The sequence below is a fragment of the Amphiura filiformis genome, chromosome 19 (genome assembly GCF_039555335.1).
Source record: "Amphiura filiformis chromosome 19, Afil_fr2py, whole genome shotgun sequence".
NCBI lineage: Eukaryota > Metazoa > Echinodermata > Ophiuroidea > Amphilepidida > Amphiuridae > Amphiura > Amphiura filiformis.
The window spans coordinates 33,629,497-33,646,052 of NC_092646.1; the positions used below are offsets into that span (position 1 = coordinate 33,629,497).

The following is a 16,556-nucleotide window of genomic DNA, read 5'->3' on the forward strand; positions in this document are numbered from 1 at the left end:
AACCAAAAACACAGACGGACGGAAAACACACGGACGGACACACAACTCGTTATTTTCAGCCTAATACAAGTTGACCTCAGATGACCTTTGACCTCAGTATATGACCTTGAACACCACCAATAGATGATGTTCCCATAGTGCAGCTATGACCCAAGTTTGATATAAAATTGGATTGACCGAGCCCATATTTATTGGTTGCGCTATGAGTTACAAAATATTGGACGTTATATTTTCACACACTTGGACTCATCAAAACATAATGGTTGCAATAGGATTTCATATGAGATCAAATGTAACCAAAATCACACATGGATGGATGGACGGACACACAACTCGTGATGCCATGAAGTCTTTTCCTTCAGACGACCTAAAAATTTGTAATTGCATACATAACAGTATACCTAGTATTTCATCTTGTCATAGCCAATATCAAACTGCACCGTACCGGCTCGTTGAATATCATTCATGGCGCGTGCAGTATATTCTCATACAACCCTCAATGACATCCAATATTATATAAATACTGAACGGGCGCACACATTTTATGTTGGGGCTCGCAACTCGCAGTTGTGAGTTATACAGTTTGTTGTTTTGTATGGCCGGAACATGATGAAAATGATTACACTAAACAACTGGTTTCCAAATGGCACATTATTACAATAATACTATTGGCTTATTTTCTGTGTGATACGAGAAAATGCTGCTTTTATCATGAAAATATTGAACTCTCCTTCGGCTCCATCTGTATTTTCATGGCTCACACAGTATATTCTCGTATCACATTCAAAGCCATCCAATATTATATAATTATCTCTAACCAGAAAATATTGAACTCTCCTTCGGCTCCATCTGTATTTTCATGGCTCACACAGTATATTCTCGTATCACATTCAAAGCCATCCAATATTATATAATTATCTCTAATCAGCTATTGTGTCACCTCATTAACTTCGAATTATGCGGTTCGTAATTAAGGTGGCCCACACAAAACTATACACCACATGAGGCCACCATATACTATTACAATATCAAGTTTGAAGTTGATCGGTGATTGCGTTTAAGCTGGAGAGTGGATTAATGGAAATGAAGGCAAATATGCAAATAAGCTCATTAATATTCATAAATATGCAAATAAAATGACACAAAACTATTCAGCACATCAGGCCACCATATCCTATCACTGTACCAAGTTTGAAGTTGATCGGTGATTGCGTATAAGCTGCAGAGTGGATTAATGAAAAATGTAGGTAAAATATGCAAATGAGCTCATTAATATTCATAAATATGCAAATAAATGACACAAAACTATACAACACATCATGCCACAGTACCAAGTTTGAAGTTGATCGGTGATTGCGTTTAAGCTGCAGAGTGGATTAATGAATTTGCTTCCGCCCGGACAGCCAAAAAAAGAAAGAAAGAAAGAAAGAAACAAACAACCAGGCAGGCAGGCAACCATTTGGATGATAACATAAGCCCCACATATATGTGGGGCCAAAATTGGATCTTTGGTATTAGGCTCTTACTTTGAAAATTATTAAAAAATTTAATATAATATCTCTTTGCTGAGGAGATGGGTATTGTAGAGATCTACACATGCCCCTCAAGTGAAAATATCCTATCCTGGTATCCTACCTCAACATGCATGAGGTCATTGTAGATGCAACAGATTCATTTTATGTGTAAATTATGACATCATAATTCATTTCCATTAAAAAAAAATGCTAAGAAAAATTGGCACCATTGTTAAATTGATTCAGTGGTCCATGGAGATTGGATTTCAGTTCAAGTTCAAATTTGAACATGTCTAGTCCACTAAGTGTGGCTTCCATTTTAGGTTTTCCGGCCAACTCTTGGACTAAAAAAGTCTTGCAGAAACTTAGTCATTCCATTTCCATAAGTTTCTTCTGTTGCTGGTGTTTGCTTTTCTCTCAATCTCAATGTGGTTTCGTCGGTAACGGTGAGCTGCTGCAACACATCTAAACCAACGTCTAGCTCTGTAATCAAGAAACCAAAACATGATCAACACCATTGTTAATTTATAATGTAAATATATTATTGGAAGGGCCAAATAAGAGGTGTCAAGTGGCATTGAGGCATATTGACCTTAAAGGCCAATCCTGTTGACCAGGCAAGCTTTCAAGGGCGACCCAATTAAGTAGGCTTAAAATATAATCAAGTCAATGTTCAGTTATTGTTCACCTCTATGCAAACAAACTTTACACAGCTTTAGGAGCTTATGTGTTTTCCAGATATTTGGAGCGGCCTTTAACCTATTTTGCTGTGTTACCTAGGTAACGAAACATCCAAGATGGTGCAACCCTATCATTATTTGAATTGATTTATGGTCATGTGTCATATGGTGGGGCACATTTGCGTTACAAGCACTGATTTTGATAATTTGTCCTCATTTTCACTTAAATTGATACATGTCTAAAACTATAGACCACTTTACACCAATGTTTATCAACATAGGCGAGGGATTAGTCTTTTGATATGCTCGAACGAACCGCTTCACTGTTCAATGGCTTTCTTGTACTATATGAAATGTGGTGGGAGATTTAAAATACACATGCCCTGAGCAAACTACGATGCGCACGCACACTGCAGGGCAAAGAACAATGGAAAGTGCCATAATGCGTGCGCATACTGCCGGGCAATGACGTCACATGTCAAGTGGTCTATACATCTCACTCCAACAAAACTATACATTTTCGGAAAGCTTATGTTTCAAGGAATCCATCAATGCAAAATTGATGTTGGTATACAGGGTGTGCAAGAAAATATACTGCGCCAATAAAGTATCCTTACACTTGGAAAAATAATCACAATTTCAAAACTGGACAATATTGGGTTAAATTTGTTTTTTTAATAGATGCACTATCTAATTCTGCACATTATGACACCACAATGAATCCAATGTGACCTCAGGAAGTAAAGTTACAAGCAATTGAATAGACGAAGGTCAAGTTTTAAAAGTGACAAACTGGCCTATACAAGGCGCAAAAAGATTCCAACAAGCAAAACAAAGAGACAACACAGTTTCTTCAATGAAGCGTTATTTAAAGCCGTTTTTATTTCAGTTTTTACTTCTCTGTACTTTTCATAACTTGCATGTTATTTGTAAGTTCTTTTGTTTCAGTTTTCTTTTGTTCCTTTTGTTTTAAATTAAAGCCAAACGCATAAATTAGCCATTCACCACTCTCAAACCACATGTCTAGTCTGTGGAGTTTTGAATAGGCCAGTTTGTCACTTTCAAAACTGGACCTTTGTTTAATCAAATGCTTGTAACTTTGCTTCTTGAAGTCACATTGGATTCAATGTGGTGACATAATGTGCAGGATTAGCTAGTGCATCTATTAAAAAAACAAATTTACCCCAATATTGTTCAGTTTGGGAATTGTGATTATTTTTCCAACTGTAAGGATACTTTATTGGCGCAGTATATATAGGGTGATATCATGAAAAAAATTAATTTTACTAGTAAATTGATAATTTATTGCATTTGCTACTGATATGGAATACCTCTAATGTAATCTAATTTTGTGGTAGGCAACACTATGAGCTTTAATAAAATGTATACTTTTGCTATGTTATGATTGACCAAAGTGGTGATACAGGGTGTGAAAATGTACGTAACTTTGTGCACCAAATGGTGATTACAATTTTAAAAATATTTTCTTTAGAGTGTATCCTACATTTATCTTAACTGCATATTTAGATTCCTGGGGTAAAATGCTTTCCAAAAATGTATACTTTTTCTATCTTAGGATGTATAATTCTCAAGATAAACAATTTAAAGCCAAAACATGTGTTGTGACTGAAAATCTTGGCATTTGTGTGTAGTCAATAGGGAAAATTGTGGGTCTTGTGACTTGCGGTTCTCAGTGAGTACTTGTGAACATGAAATAGATCAAACTAATAGTGGAATATGAATAATGAATGAACAAGCTTTGATTTGAGATATGATTTACATGAATAGCACAGAATTTGGCAATGATAAAATTTAAAAATCAAAAAGATATTATGTTTCCACAATATTTTTCATAGAGATTGCATATACTCCTCCACCGCTTATCCTCCAGGTTTATCCTTGTTAACATTTTAATATTTTTCACAAATTAAACAAATGATAATTTCAAATTGTGAAACATATTTGAAAAGTAGAATAATCAAGCTGTATAATGAGCCCAAACTTATGCAATTGGACAAAGAATAGCTCTGTACCAACAAGTGAAATCTGAAAGAGGAGAGAAAAATGTAACGCCTCCCACTATTTTGGGGTCCCACCATATGACATGTGACCTTATAAAAACAAACATTTTGACACCTCTTATAGTAAAATCGGAGCACTTTGATGTTTTTGACCCCCCTTCACTTTTTTCACTTAAAGCTTTCCTCCCATGACACAGGTAGGTCCTGGAGATAGCTGCCTAGCCACTATGCTTCGCCACTCAGCTCTGTTGTTTGCCATCCGACCGGCTTCTACTACGGATTGGATTCCCACTGCACTGCAGTTTGCTTTGATGTTGTCCATCCAGCGCATTGGGGTCTTCCTTTAGTTCGTTTCCTGTGATTCTTCCTTCTAATACGATTTTTGGATATCTGGATGGAGGCATTCTTTTCACATGGCCATAGTAGGACAGCTGTTTTGCACGGATCTTGTTCATTACAGTGCACTGGTAATCAAGGGTGTCTCTGATTGAGGTGTTCCTAATCCTGTCCCTTCTAGTAACATCCAGGATTTTTCTGAGACAAGCCATTTCAAATACCAGAAGTCGCTGCTCATCACGTTTTTTGATTGTCCAGGCTTCAGAGGCATAGGTTGCTATAGAAAGCACAAGTACTTTGTACAATTCCAATTTTGTTATGGTGGATATTTCTTTGGATTTCCAGATGGGGTTGAGTTTTTGCATGATGCCCATGGCCAAGCCAATTCTCCTTTTGTGTCCTTCTCGCTGCTTGCCTTTTCAGTGATCACTCCACCTAGATAGATGAATGATTCCACCTGCTCAAGGGTGGAATTTCCAATGGATATGGTGGCTTTTGCTGTTTCTCTACCAATCACCTGGACTTCGGTTTTAGCGATGTTTATGGTCAGACCAAACTTCATGCTTTCATTGTGTACTTTGTCGACTAGAGTTTGAGGTTAATTTCAGAGTCAGCCAGTAAAACAATATCATCGGCAAATCTCAGGTTGTTGATGAGCTGTCCTTGAATTGTAATTCCAATGCTGACATCTTCAATAGCTAGGCGTGGGACCAGTTCCAGCAAGATGTTAAACAGCTGGGGAGAGAATACATCCCTGTCTGACTCCTGTTCGAGTGGTGAACCAGTTTGTCAGCTCTTCATTCACTCTTACTGCACTTTTAGAGGTGTTATATAAGGCTTGGAGAAGTCTAACCATTTTTCCAGAGTAGCCTAGGTGGTCCATAGCCTTCCAAATTAAAGACCTTCTTGCCAAACAGTATTTGGACCCCCATAGAGCCAAAAATGTGACCTTTGACCTTTTTGGTTATTACTCAAGAACGGTACGTCCTAGATAGGTCAAACTATACATTTTCTGAAATGGAATGGGTTTAAATACAATTTGAGCAACTTTGAAATTGGACCCTGTGTAAAGTTTGATGACATTTTCCTGCAAAAGCAACTCCAGTTCAATTACTATGAGGCATTTTTATGTAGCCCACAAGGTCAACTACTTATGGTAAAAGTGTAGCTGTCGTGTACCAATGGCCTAAGATGTACCGATGGTCCATGATGAGCATGGGCACCACACCCCTGGCTACCCCACTGGTCAAACACAATGTACAAACACAGGACAAAAGCTAGCAGTAGCAGGATGGTAATGTTTGCCATCTGTATGCGCTTACCAAGATTCTGCAACATGCATTGACCTTAAGAGTTATTTAGATAGGAATCCTGAGCTGTTAGGTCCAAAATTATCATCAGTATCATATGAATTTTTTTTCCTGATTAATGAAAACCATGATTACATTTTTAATTAATCATTACAATTTTGCATCTTAGTTTATTTAACATCATAAATAGTCCTTGTTTATACAAAAACAAATATATATATATATTAAAAATGAAAAAAAAAATAATGCAATCACCTGGTTCGCCGAGCAGCTCAAACCTCAAGGCGGGATATTGGTGCCATTTGTCTTGCAGCAGTTGAATCCTTACTGCTATTGCTTGGACTTCTGTCGGGAAAAACTGCTCCACTGGCGTATGATTGTCTCTGTTACCTCTGAAGACCTGCATGTGGTTTAAAGAAGTAGGCCGTTTTCACTAGGTTTTATCAAGTCAATTAATCTAACCCTGGGCTGAATAAGAACCAGAGGTGATGCAAAGACCAGGCATGTCCCCTTGCTGCCTGAAACAAGGTAACTCTCAAAAATTAAAGCATTATATAGCATGTTGGTCAATTGTTTTTTGCACATCACTGGGTAAAGTTTGCCTTTTATAAACCATTTTCTTTTTAAGGGAAATTTTTATACTCTCTCTTACAGTAAAACTAGAATTACGCGGTTTGTAATTAAGGTGGCCCCCACAAAACTATACACCACTTGAGGCCATCATATACTATCATCAAGGGGTTGACAGTGATTCGCTGATTCTCCAAATTTGCACGCTACGGTATGCTATACAGAAGTTGCCGGGAATCACAAATTTGGTACCAGCATGTATTTAATAAATTAAGTTAATGGATGCGCTAAAAATATTATTAAAAGTATTAAAAACAGCTATTCAACATTTGAAAAAATATGCTGTTGCAGGCTTGAAAAAGTCCAACCTTGGTTGCAGCAAGCCGTGATTTTCACAGGTAATTTTATTTCTTGAACGATGCAGCCGGTAGAAATCGCGGTAGTGTTCCAGGCCTACGCGATGGCAGGGTAATGGCGGCATCCATAGTTTTATTACATTTATCTTCGAGTGACGCTTCCCAATCTTTATTTATTCCCTGCTATCATAATACCAAGTTTGATATAAAATTGGATGGATTGAGCGTGATACCTGAATTTATCGGTCGAGCTAGAGTTGTCAAATATCACGCGAGACGAAGTCGAGCGTGATATTTGAAAACTCTAGCGAGATCGATAAATTCTGGTGTCATGCGAAAATATCCGTCCAATTTTATCATTATTATGTCTTCAGAATCTTTTTTTTGGGTCAAAAACATGATTTTTAGTAAAAAACATGATTTTTGGTCAAAACCTGATTTTGCTTAAAAATGTGATTTCTTTTCAGACATGTGTTTGGTCAAATGTGTGAATTTGGGTCAAAAAAGTGATTTTTTGTCATAAATGTGATTTTTGGTCAAAAATGTGATTTTTGGTCATAAATGTGATTTTTGGTCAAATATGTGATTTTTGGTCAAAAATGTGATTTTTGGTCAAAAATGTGATTCTTGGTCATGGAATGGCAAAAAAAATCACACCTAAATAGACATACATGGTGATTTCTGCATATCAAGTATATGAACTGTGTACTCTATGAAGAGGTTACAGACCGATACACAAAAACCCTGTAGCTCCAGGGGACCGATACACAAATTTATCAGACAGCCAGGTTATGTACAAAGTATAGGAGCCAAGATTCTGAAGACATAATAATGAAGTTGATCGGTGATAGCGTTTAAGCTGGAGAGTGGATTAATGAATTTGCTTCCGCCCGGACAAACTAACAAAGATACAAAGAAAGAAACAATCAAGGGAACAAACAACCATCTGGATGATAACATAAGCCCCACATATATGTAAGGGCCAAAAATTGTGATTATTTTGTAAAGCTCAATCACCTTAAATTTCATGTTAATTGTTCACTTATTACTTTCATTTAAGTATGTATACTGCTCCCAGGTCCCTCATATATAGGTATTAGCCCTCCCCTTTTTCCGTTCTTGATGAGCCACAGGACAATTCTAATTTCGAGAACCCTTACTCTACTTAACCCCAAGAGAACTACCTGCTGATTGGCCAAAATGAATATTGTGTCCAATTTTGAACCAATCAAGGAGGGTATTAATAAGATCATCTGCAAATGCAAGTTTGACCATAAATAGTTAAAACCTTGTCATAATTGGCAACTGAAATGAGTATTTCAAGTTATCAACCAATCAGAAATGCTGTTAGATGACCAGTAGTGTCCATGGGGTTAAACATATCATTATGAGTTTTGCACAATGCCGAATAACCGATAACAAGTGATGTGCTTTATCCAATTCACTCAGATCAAGTTGTAACCATTACAAGACAAATAAAAAAAAAAGACAGAATAAAAACTATTTTTGCATCATTGGACTGATGTTTCAAATGGACAAGTAATATATATCAAAATGTTTGTGATACGAGTCTGGAGAATCTTTTCTGCTATGTTTTAAAATTTGTAACCTGCACACTCTGTTTCCGTGGTAACTATACTATACCCTCACCCACTTTATATGCGTTTTTATATGGTTTAAGGCAGCTGTGTACTCTAGACATTCTTTCTTTTGCAGAATTGAGTTTTTTTGATATGTTTGTACTTTGTTATGTTTTTTATAAATACAAGGAATGAAAATCCAGATTTGTAAACTCTAACTGCAATATTTTAAGGATTTTATTTCACTATTCCACTCGTGTTTGAAATTGAAAAGGAAAGAAAATCTTTGTTGTACCAGCAGGGTACACGCCACAAGAACAACGCATCGCGCAATTTGTTAACGCACAAATACGCTTACGCATACGCCGACGCTTATCTGCATGCGCGGCGCATCTTATGGAAACACCACGGAAGCACAAAAACCTAGTGGTCAAATGGCTCCGTTTTAGCGGATAAAATGTGGGTTTTTTCAAGTTCTTTCCCCCGATTTAAATATCAAGTTATGAATGGATTTCGCTCAAACTTCTCAAGGGGCCATGGATTTACCCAATATTATAAATAAAAAATAAAAAACTGCCGCATTCTTCTGCAAAATGTGACCACTTTAAACTTCAACGGCCATTATTTCAATGTTCATTTTCTCGGTAAAATGACGATTTAGGGTACACGATAACTCAATAAATACAGCATCTATAGGTAAGTAAATATGATCATCGTAAAAAGCATGATCAACTCAAGAAACGGCTTTCTCATTTTTTTTTATATTTGGGTCTATTTCCGATTTTAGGCATCATTTTGTGCAAATAGCTAGGCGTTTGTGAATTTTAAAAAGTTCAATTTGATGCCTTATATGGTCAATATCTCAAAAAAATAAGGCCAATATCAAAAAATTAAAAAAACGTTTTTGGAATGGAGCCTCAAGATTGAGCTAAAAACAAAATAAAATATTTTGGAAAGAGTGTTTTTTTGTTATGATGTACCTAACAAATATTGCCAAAAACTCAATTTTTTGTGATTTTCTTCATAATTGTTGTTTTTACCCCAAATCTGTATTTATATTAAGATTTATTGATGTCTTGCCTTCATAAAATGTATACTTTTATATGTCTTATGCCGAATAATTACGGGTTATTGCACTTTTACTACATGCATGTCTGAGAGTACACAGCCTCCTTAAGCACAACTGTTTCTATGTTCCACATAGAACTATCAGGTCCCCATAGCACTGTAAAAAACACACAAAATGTCCACATAGCCAGGGTTCGGTTTTTGCCGGCAAAAACCTGTTTTTGCCGGAAAAGTTGCAAAAACTGGCAAAAACATATTTTTGCCAATTTTTGCCTGGTTTAAACCAGCAAAAATGGCAAAAACTCACATATAGTCAGTCAAGTATTAAAAAGTAACACAGAAAGCTCATAAACAGTAACACACAACATATTTTTTGTCTCATCAAGTTCTTAAAATGTCAATGATTTGAATTTGATATGAAAATTCATACATTAAATTTCTTAAAATGTTACTTATAATGACCAAATCATGCCATATTAAATCTAGGAAATTCTTTTTGTGACTTAATAATATGTTTTGAGATGAAAAAAGTGAAACCTTTATCAGTTTTTTAGTTTTTGCCGGCAAAAACTGTTTTTGCCAAGTGGAAAAAAACGCGGTTTAAAACCATGGTTTTTTCCACCTGCTGCAAAAACCTGCGAACCCTTCACATAGCGACAGTAATATAAAAAATAATGTGGTCTTTTATATATATATTTTGTGGGGTCCACCCCCCCTTTTACATTTCACTATGATTATGAGGTAATTTAAGAGCAATGTGTTTGGGGGAACCTAGATTCCCACAGCCAAGTTTTGTCCCCATAGGCAGTGGATATACTGATACTTGTCCCCATACCCACGTTTTACAAACGTATATATACATATATGTTCATATATGCTTTTATCTTTTTGACATTGATTTCTTTAACAAATTGCTGCCTCCCATGTTGAATTTCCAAAATTTCTTCTTTTTTTAAAATATTTAAAAAAAAAAAATCATCTCACTCCAGCTCTTTTCTTCACTGTGCAACGGGACACTAGCCTGGCTGGTGATCACATTAAACCGTTGTCTGTAAAGCCTAAAATAAAATAAGGGCTCAAGAATTGGTTCGGGGAATTGGAACTCATTAATCTTTTTAGCTGTCTCGTTTAAAGGGCCCATTAAAGGGATACTAACAATACACGCAATAAGGAAATGCCAAAAAAAATAAAATAAAAAATCATACATATAAAAATAGAAATGTAAAAAATGCACATATCAGCACTGGATTTTCAACATAATACTAAATAAACGTATTTTTATGGAACAAAAGAATAGAAGGTTGATTCTGTGTTTTGTAGGGTTGCTTGGATTACACCAATCGAACAATCTTTTATACTTAACATAATTTAGCTCACCATTTTTAACCATTTTATGATATGGGAATTACGACTGCAGAATGTATATATTCTTTCCTTATGTGTTATTATATTCATTGAAAGACAAAAACAGAAACTTCACAGAATATGAAATCCTACCATTTTACCATCAGAATGTTGAACAGGTTGCCACATACGCTCAGGAGTTTTATAGAACACACAGTATTCCTCTACCCACATCTTCTTATATCCATGCCCCTGTGTGATGATCCCAGTAATTGTTCTTGGTTTCTTGAAATTCACTGTCATACATAGATCCCAATCATCCACTAGATTTGGACACCATCCATTCAGCGGCCTGTATGGACCACATTGTGGTTTGATGTTGAGACGAGCTTCAGTGGGTGCATGGTCTTCGCTTTGAATGAAGAGGCACTAAGGCATTCGTCACCTATTGTCCAATCCTCCATTCCCATTTTGCTGTACTTCCCTGAGAAGTGAGAAACAAACCAATAAATTGTAAGAAATGAGTTTCCATGCAAAGATGTACACATTGGGAGACTCTACCATGTTGATGTTTGTGTGTCACTCATTGACAGGAAAATAGTGTACCCAGCAAACTTGGCGAACTTTTATTCCAACTCAATGTTGAAGTCAAATTTTGATATTGGATGCAAAATTATCTGTAATTTGAAATTATTACATTTAGTTTTTAATTTAACCTTACCCAGAGCAGCCAGTACACATATGTGATCGTCCATCCCGAAACGCTTGTTAAGTCGGCCCTGGTCAATTTTGTCTTCTTCCGTGTTTAGAAAATATATATCATAAGCTTTACAATGATATATCATTTGACTTCAAACGATATCCAGAAGCAGAGTTATGGTTTGTTAAACTTTGCTCCTTCAGCAAAAGGGTAGGGCCTACACTATTTCGGTGCTACATTATCTCTCTTTTTCCACATTGGTGGTGTTAAATATCAGATGGTCATAATTGGCGGTCAATTCAAATCATCCCCAAGTCAACGAGGCTCAGGAATTTACTCTCATTGTTAATTGTTGGTTACCCAGGATTTAGCCACAGCAAACAAAGACTAGAGCTATTTAGGAGTTCTATACATTTAAGGTTGGTCTGAACCATGGCATGTTTTAAAAATGCCGAATTCCAGTTTTTTTGAACTCTATATTCATTAGTCTGTGTACTTTTTTTTACCAAATTTCTATCAATTTTTAATTATGATGTTTCACCCTTTTCCATTTGAAATCGTCCACATGGTCAATGGCGGGAAATCTTGCTAATCTCGTTGCTAATGAGCGTATTTTTGCCTCGCGCCTGACGCAAAAACGCAAATCACACTTTTTGATGATTTTCTCCATAAGTAAGCATTTTTACATAAATCTGATGTCACCATTGAATTTTTCAGGTCATTTCCAATTTAAATATGTATACTTTTATACACTTTAGATCAACAATTTAGAAGTTACAAGACAAAAACGTTTTTCATAATTCCATGGTTCAGACCAACCTTAAAGTAGAAGCTTATTATCCTCTTCAACAATGGGATGAATGATTGATTTAAAAGGTGTTTGACTCTCACTAGCAAAATGAGAAACATGTCGCACCAATTTGAGGTACATATGAATACAACCTTTATGCACATTTTGCACTCTAACTCAGAATACAATTTGCAGACTTTACGAGCGGTTGTGACGGTCATATTTGTAAACATTCCAAAAAAACAACAACAACAAACTACTGCAACAAAAAACAAGTATAACTGGCTGACGCGTTGTGCTAGTTCAAATGTTGTACGAAGGTTGCCGCTTCGAATCCGGGCAGTTGAAGGTGCAAGAGTGTATCAAATTGCAACAAATCAGTGTGTGAAGCAAGGTCAGCACATAATACATGGCAATATATAATAGAAGCTGCATTTTAACACACAGAATCCAGTTCCTACATTATATGCAGACAGACTGAATTGTTGCAGGAATTTTGAGGTGGTGGGTCTTTAATTTGGTAGCTGACAGCATACTGGTAAAAGGGAGTCTTTCTATTCGGAGCTACGAACGATCAAAATCAAGGGTCTTGGCTTTCTGGTAATCTGTTTTGATGAGAGTGTCCATCGGGTAACATCCCGAGTCACCAACATGAGCATACATACATGTTTGCATACATACATTGCATGGAAATCTTCCTAGTGCAAATACCCCTATTGTATTGAGCAATATAATGGGATGACCATCAGACTAGGAGATCCTCTTATGATCTTATTGTAATAGCCACATATTCTGGGATAAGTTATAGGAATAGGATGGAAAGTGGTTGTCAAATCTTAGTGTTACTGAGTTTAATTCAAGGACTGCCTTTTGAGGAGAGCGAGAGCAATCACTCTCTACTGCTCTTCTTAAATATGATATAGAAGAGTGATTTTCAGCTCTCCTTATTTGACCATTCTCTCCTATTCTATTGTAAATGCTCTTGAAGGCTCCAGAAGAGCTATTTCATGCTCTCCTGCAAATTCCAAAAGACAGTCCTTGTTAATTGTCTGCTTTGTGTCAATACAAAGCCTGACACACACAGCAAACCACACATTATAGTATTGTGGATATTATGGTAAGCCTATAAAATTTATGTAGCAAACTCACCATACTCTAACTCACTGATATTTGGTAGCATAAATAATAAATGGTAATTCATTTCCCCTATCAAAAGTGTGCCAATGAATGTAGTCCAGGTCTTTTTGGAAAGGTTTATCAATGAGGTGGGCCCATATAGCACATTTAGTGAACTATAGTGAACCATACAACTAGCTATATATGTGGTCTGCATTTAAGAATTTGATTATCACTTATCTTATATTCAAATGTTTTGTAAAACTGAGATTTACTCTGGTTTCGAGCTTCATATGAAAAACAGAATGAACTGAAATGTTTTTGCTTTGGGGGCTGCTCCTACATGTAGCACCAGCTCTGTGCTGGGTCATTTACAGAAATTGTTATGAACCTGCAACATTACAATCTATGGCGATTTGTCCTCGGATGACCCTGAAGTGAACTTGACATTTTTGTCTCACTTTGGGAGACAGTCCATTAATCATGAATCTACAACAATCTATGGCAATATGACTCAGGATGACCCTGACATGACCTTGATATTTTTTGTTGCACTTAAGCTCCTTCACACAAAATCTCATGAATCTGCAACAATCTATGGCAATCTGACCCCGGATGACTCGGACATGACCTTGACATTTTTAGTCACACTTTTAGGGTCGTTCACAACAATTTTCATGAACTTATCTATGACAGTTTGAGCCTGTATGACCTTGACAACTGGGGTGGTTCTAACCTGAGACTAGTATACCAAATGGTATAATTTGATACTAGTCTCGGATTCTCAGCCAGTCTGCATAATGTAGGAACCGCACAGAATCAGTTATCAAACAATAGTACATATTGGAAGTAAACTAGGCTATACTTTGATCAGCTCGTAATAGGCGAGCATTATTCGCTTATTACTGGGCGCGTCAATAAGGTCACAAATTATACCTGTGTAAATACGCAAAAGCGTGTGTCTATCACGCAATACGCCAAGCATGGTTCACGTAAGTGCCATGGCCAGGGGTGTATACGCCATTCTATATCAATCCTTATTATCCATATTATTATCCATTCTATATCAAATGTTATGAATCCCACCTATTATGAGCTGATAATAGTGTAGCTATAGGAAGTTAGTTCAATGTATGTGCACACATTTCAACTTACTGAAAACCGGGTGACGTAAAACAACCGCTGCAGTTTGGAGCTTCTCTTGTATCTGAAATGATTAAATAATGTACAGTCAGAAAACATTTATTGACGCAACATGCCTTACTGCATATATATATTCATACATTATGTCCAGTATAAGGTGGCACATGACCCAGTTCTTTTTTCACTTAAATGTCAACACTTTTGTTCCATGAAAGGACATTTTGAAGTTGTGGCAACATTCACTAAAGCTACCACACTTTTCCCAAAAGTTTTGTATACCATTTGACCTTTGTCTCCCCTGGGGACCCGTGTACTTTTCCAAAGGTCATGTGCCATCTTATACTGGACAAGATAGTACTGTACGCAGTGGCGTAGCCAGCACTTTTTCAGAGGGGGGGAAAAGGGGGGCAAGACAGATTTTAAGGGTCAATCATGGAGGGCAAATAGATTATACTGAGCCCGGCATTCATTGATTCAAAGTGTGTACATGTTTGCATTCAGCGTGTAACACTCTGTGCCAAAATATGCAATGCTTATAAGCATTGCATTCACTATGTTACACTCAAACTTAGGGGCTGTGCAATAATTATGAGCCCTGGGGGAGGGTAAAATTCGGGGGCAAGAAATTTTTGGTGAGCCGAAAGGGGGGTGCAAGCAATTTTTGGCCAGCCGAGAGAGGGGAGCAAGCGATTTTTGGCACGCATTCACGGGCACCTTTTAATAAAATGCTTTAAAAGACTTAGGAAAACGGCACGGAAACGCCTAAATATGCAATTTTCCTGCTCAAAGCGCCAAGAACATACATCTAGACCATTTAAAGTTTGGAATTTGGGATCCCAAAAATTTGGCATGTTCAAGGGGGGCAAAGAATTTTTGGCGGGCCGAGAGGGGGGGGGGGCCAAGCGATTTTTGGCGGGCCGAGAGGGGGGGCAAGCGATTTTTGGCGAGCCGTTCGAAATTTTACCCCGGGGCTGATAATTATTGCACAGCCTCTTATAGGCTCGGATAGTGATGTTTTCACATATTTTTTTTGGGACTTGAGAGCACATCAGACATATCGATGTCACATACACCCCTACCAAAAAAATGTGAATGCCCCCTGGCCTCCGCAATTATCAGCAAGAGCCCGAAATCAAATGCTAATTTGCCTTTTGAAGGGATCGGATAGCAACGTTTGCACAGTATTTTTGGTGGGACATGAGAGCACATCAGACATATCGTATTGCATTTTGAATACAAGGAATGTCCTTCTGATATCAAATAATTTAGATTATATTTGAAAGTCGCAATATAATACACATTCTACCTCAAATGATTAAAATTGAAATTTTGAAATTTAACAGTCCTCAAAGTAAATTGTATAAATCTAATGATTTAAGGAGCGTGCTAAACGCAATAACTTTGTTCTACATTTCTCTCATTCACCTGAGGAGCCTTTGGGCTAAACAGACTGTAGTGAACATGGAATAATTTGTTTCTTTTAATTTTATATATGACATGCTCTCCTTCTTAGGATTGAGCACTCTTTTTTCATGAAAGAACACAACTTTATGTAAATCTAATGATATGTACTTTAAAAAGTGTATGTAGCTGGGATGAAAAGCCATTCATCATATGAACATTTTGACATTTCGTATTGAAGATATAGATTTTTTCCCCCCCAAAAACACCAAAAAATTTTAGATCATTTTGGGAAAAAATATATCTTCAATATGAAAGGTCAAAATTTGCTATTGATGGTCGGCCTTTCATCCCAGCTACATACACTTTAAGTATACATATTAGATTTATAAAGATTAATTTGAGCACTGTTTTAAAAATATCAAATTTTAATAATTTGCCAAATATTATTATTATATGTGACCGTCCATCACAAACCGCTCGCAAAGTCGGCAAATTGTATTCTGAGTTACAGTGCAAAATGTGCATAAAGGTTGTATTCATATGTACCTCAAGTTACTGCTCGTGCATTAGACGCATCAACATCAGCGCGCATGCATTATTTTGTCTAATTTCTCTCCCAATAAG

General features: G+C 36.7%; 1 protein-coding gene across 1 annotated transcript in view; it reads right to left on the reverse strand.

Moving 5' to 3' along the window:
* Positions 1-1,689: 1,689 nt before the first annotated feature.
* The window catches only part of LOC140140517 (uncharacterized), a 36,573-nt gene continuing 21,706 nt past the window's right edge, over positions 1,690-16,556 (reverse strand). Inside the window, exons 12-16 of the mRNA XM_072162276.1 lie at positions 14,541-14,592; positions 11,210-11,263; positions 10,933-11,168; positions 6,117-6,261; positions 1,690-1,997 (exon numbers count right to left, since the gene is read on the reverse strand). Of these exons, the coding sequence (XP_072018377.1) occupies positions 1,834-1,997; positions 6,117-6,261; positions 10,933-11,168; positions 11,210-11,263; positions 14,541-14,592 (651 nt within the window). The 3' untranslated portion in view covers positions 1,690-1,833. The remainder of the gene's footprint in view (positions 1,998-6,116; positions 6,262-10,932; positions 11,169-11,209; positions 11,264-14,540; positions 14,593-16,556) is intronic.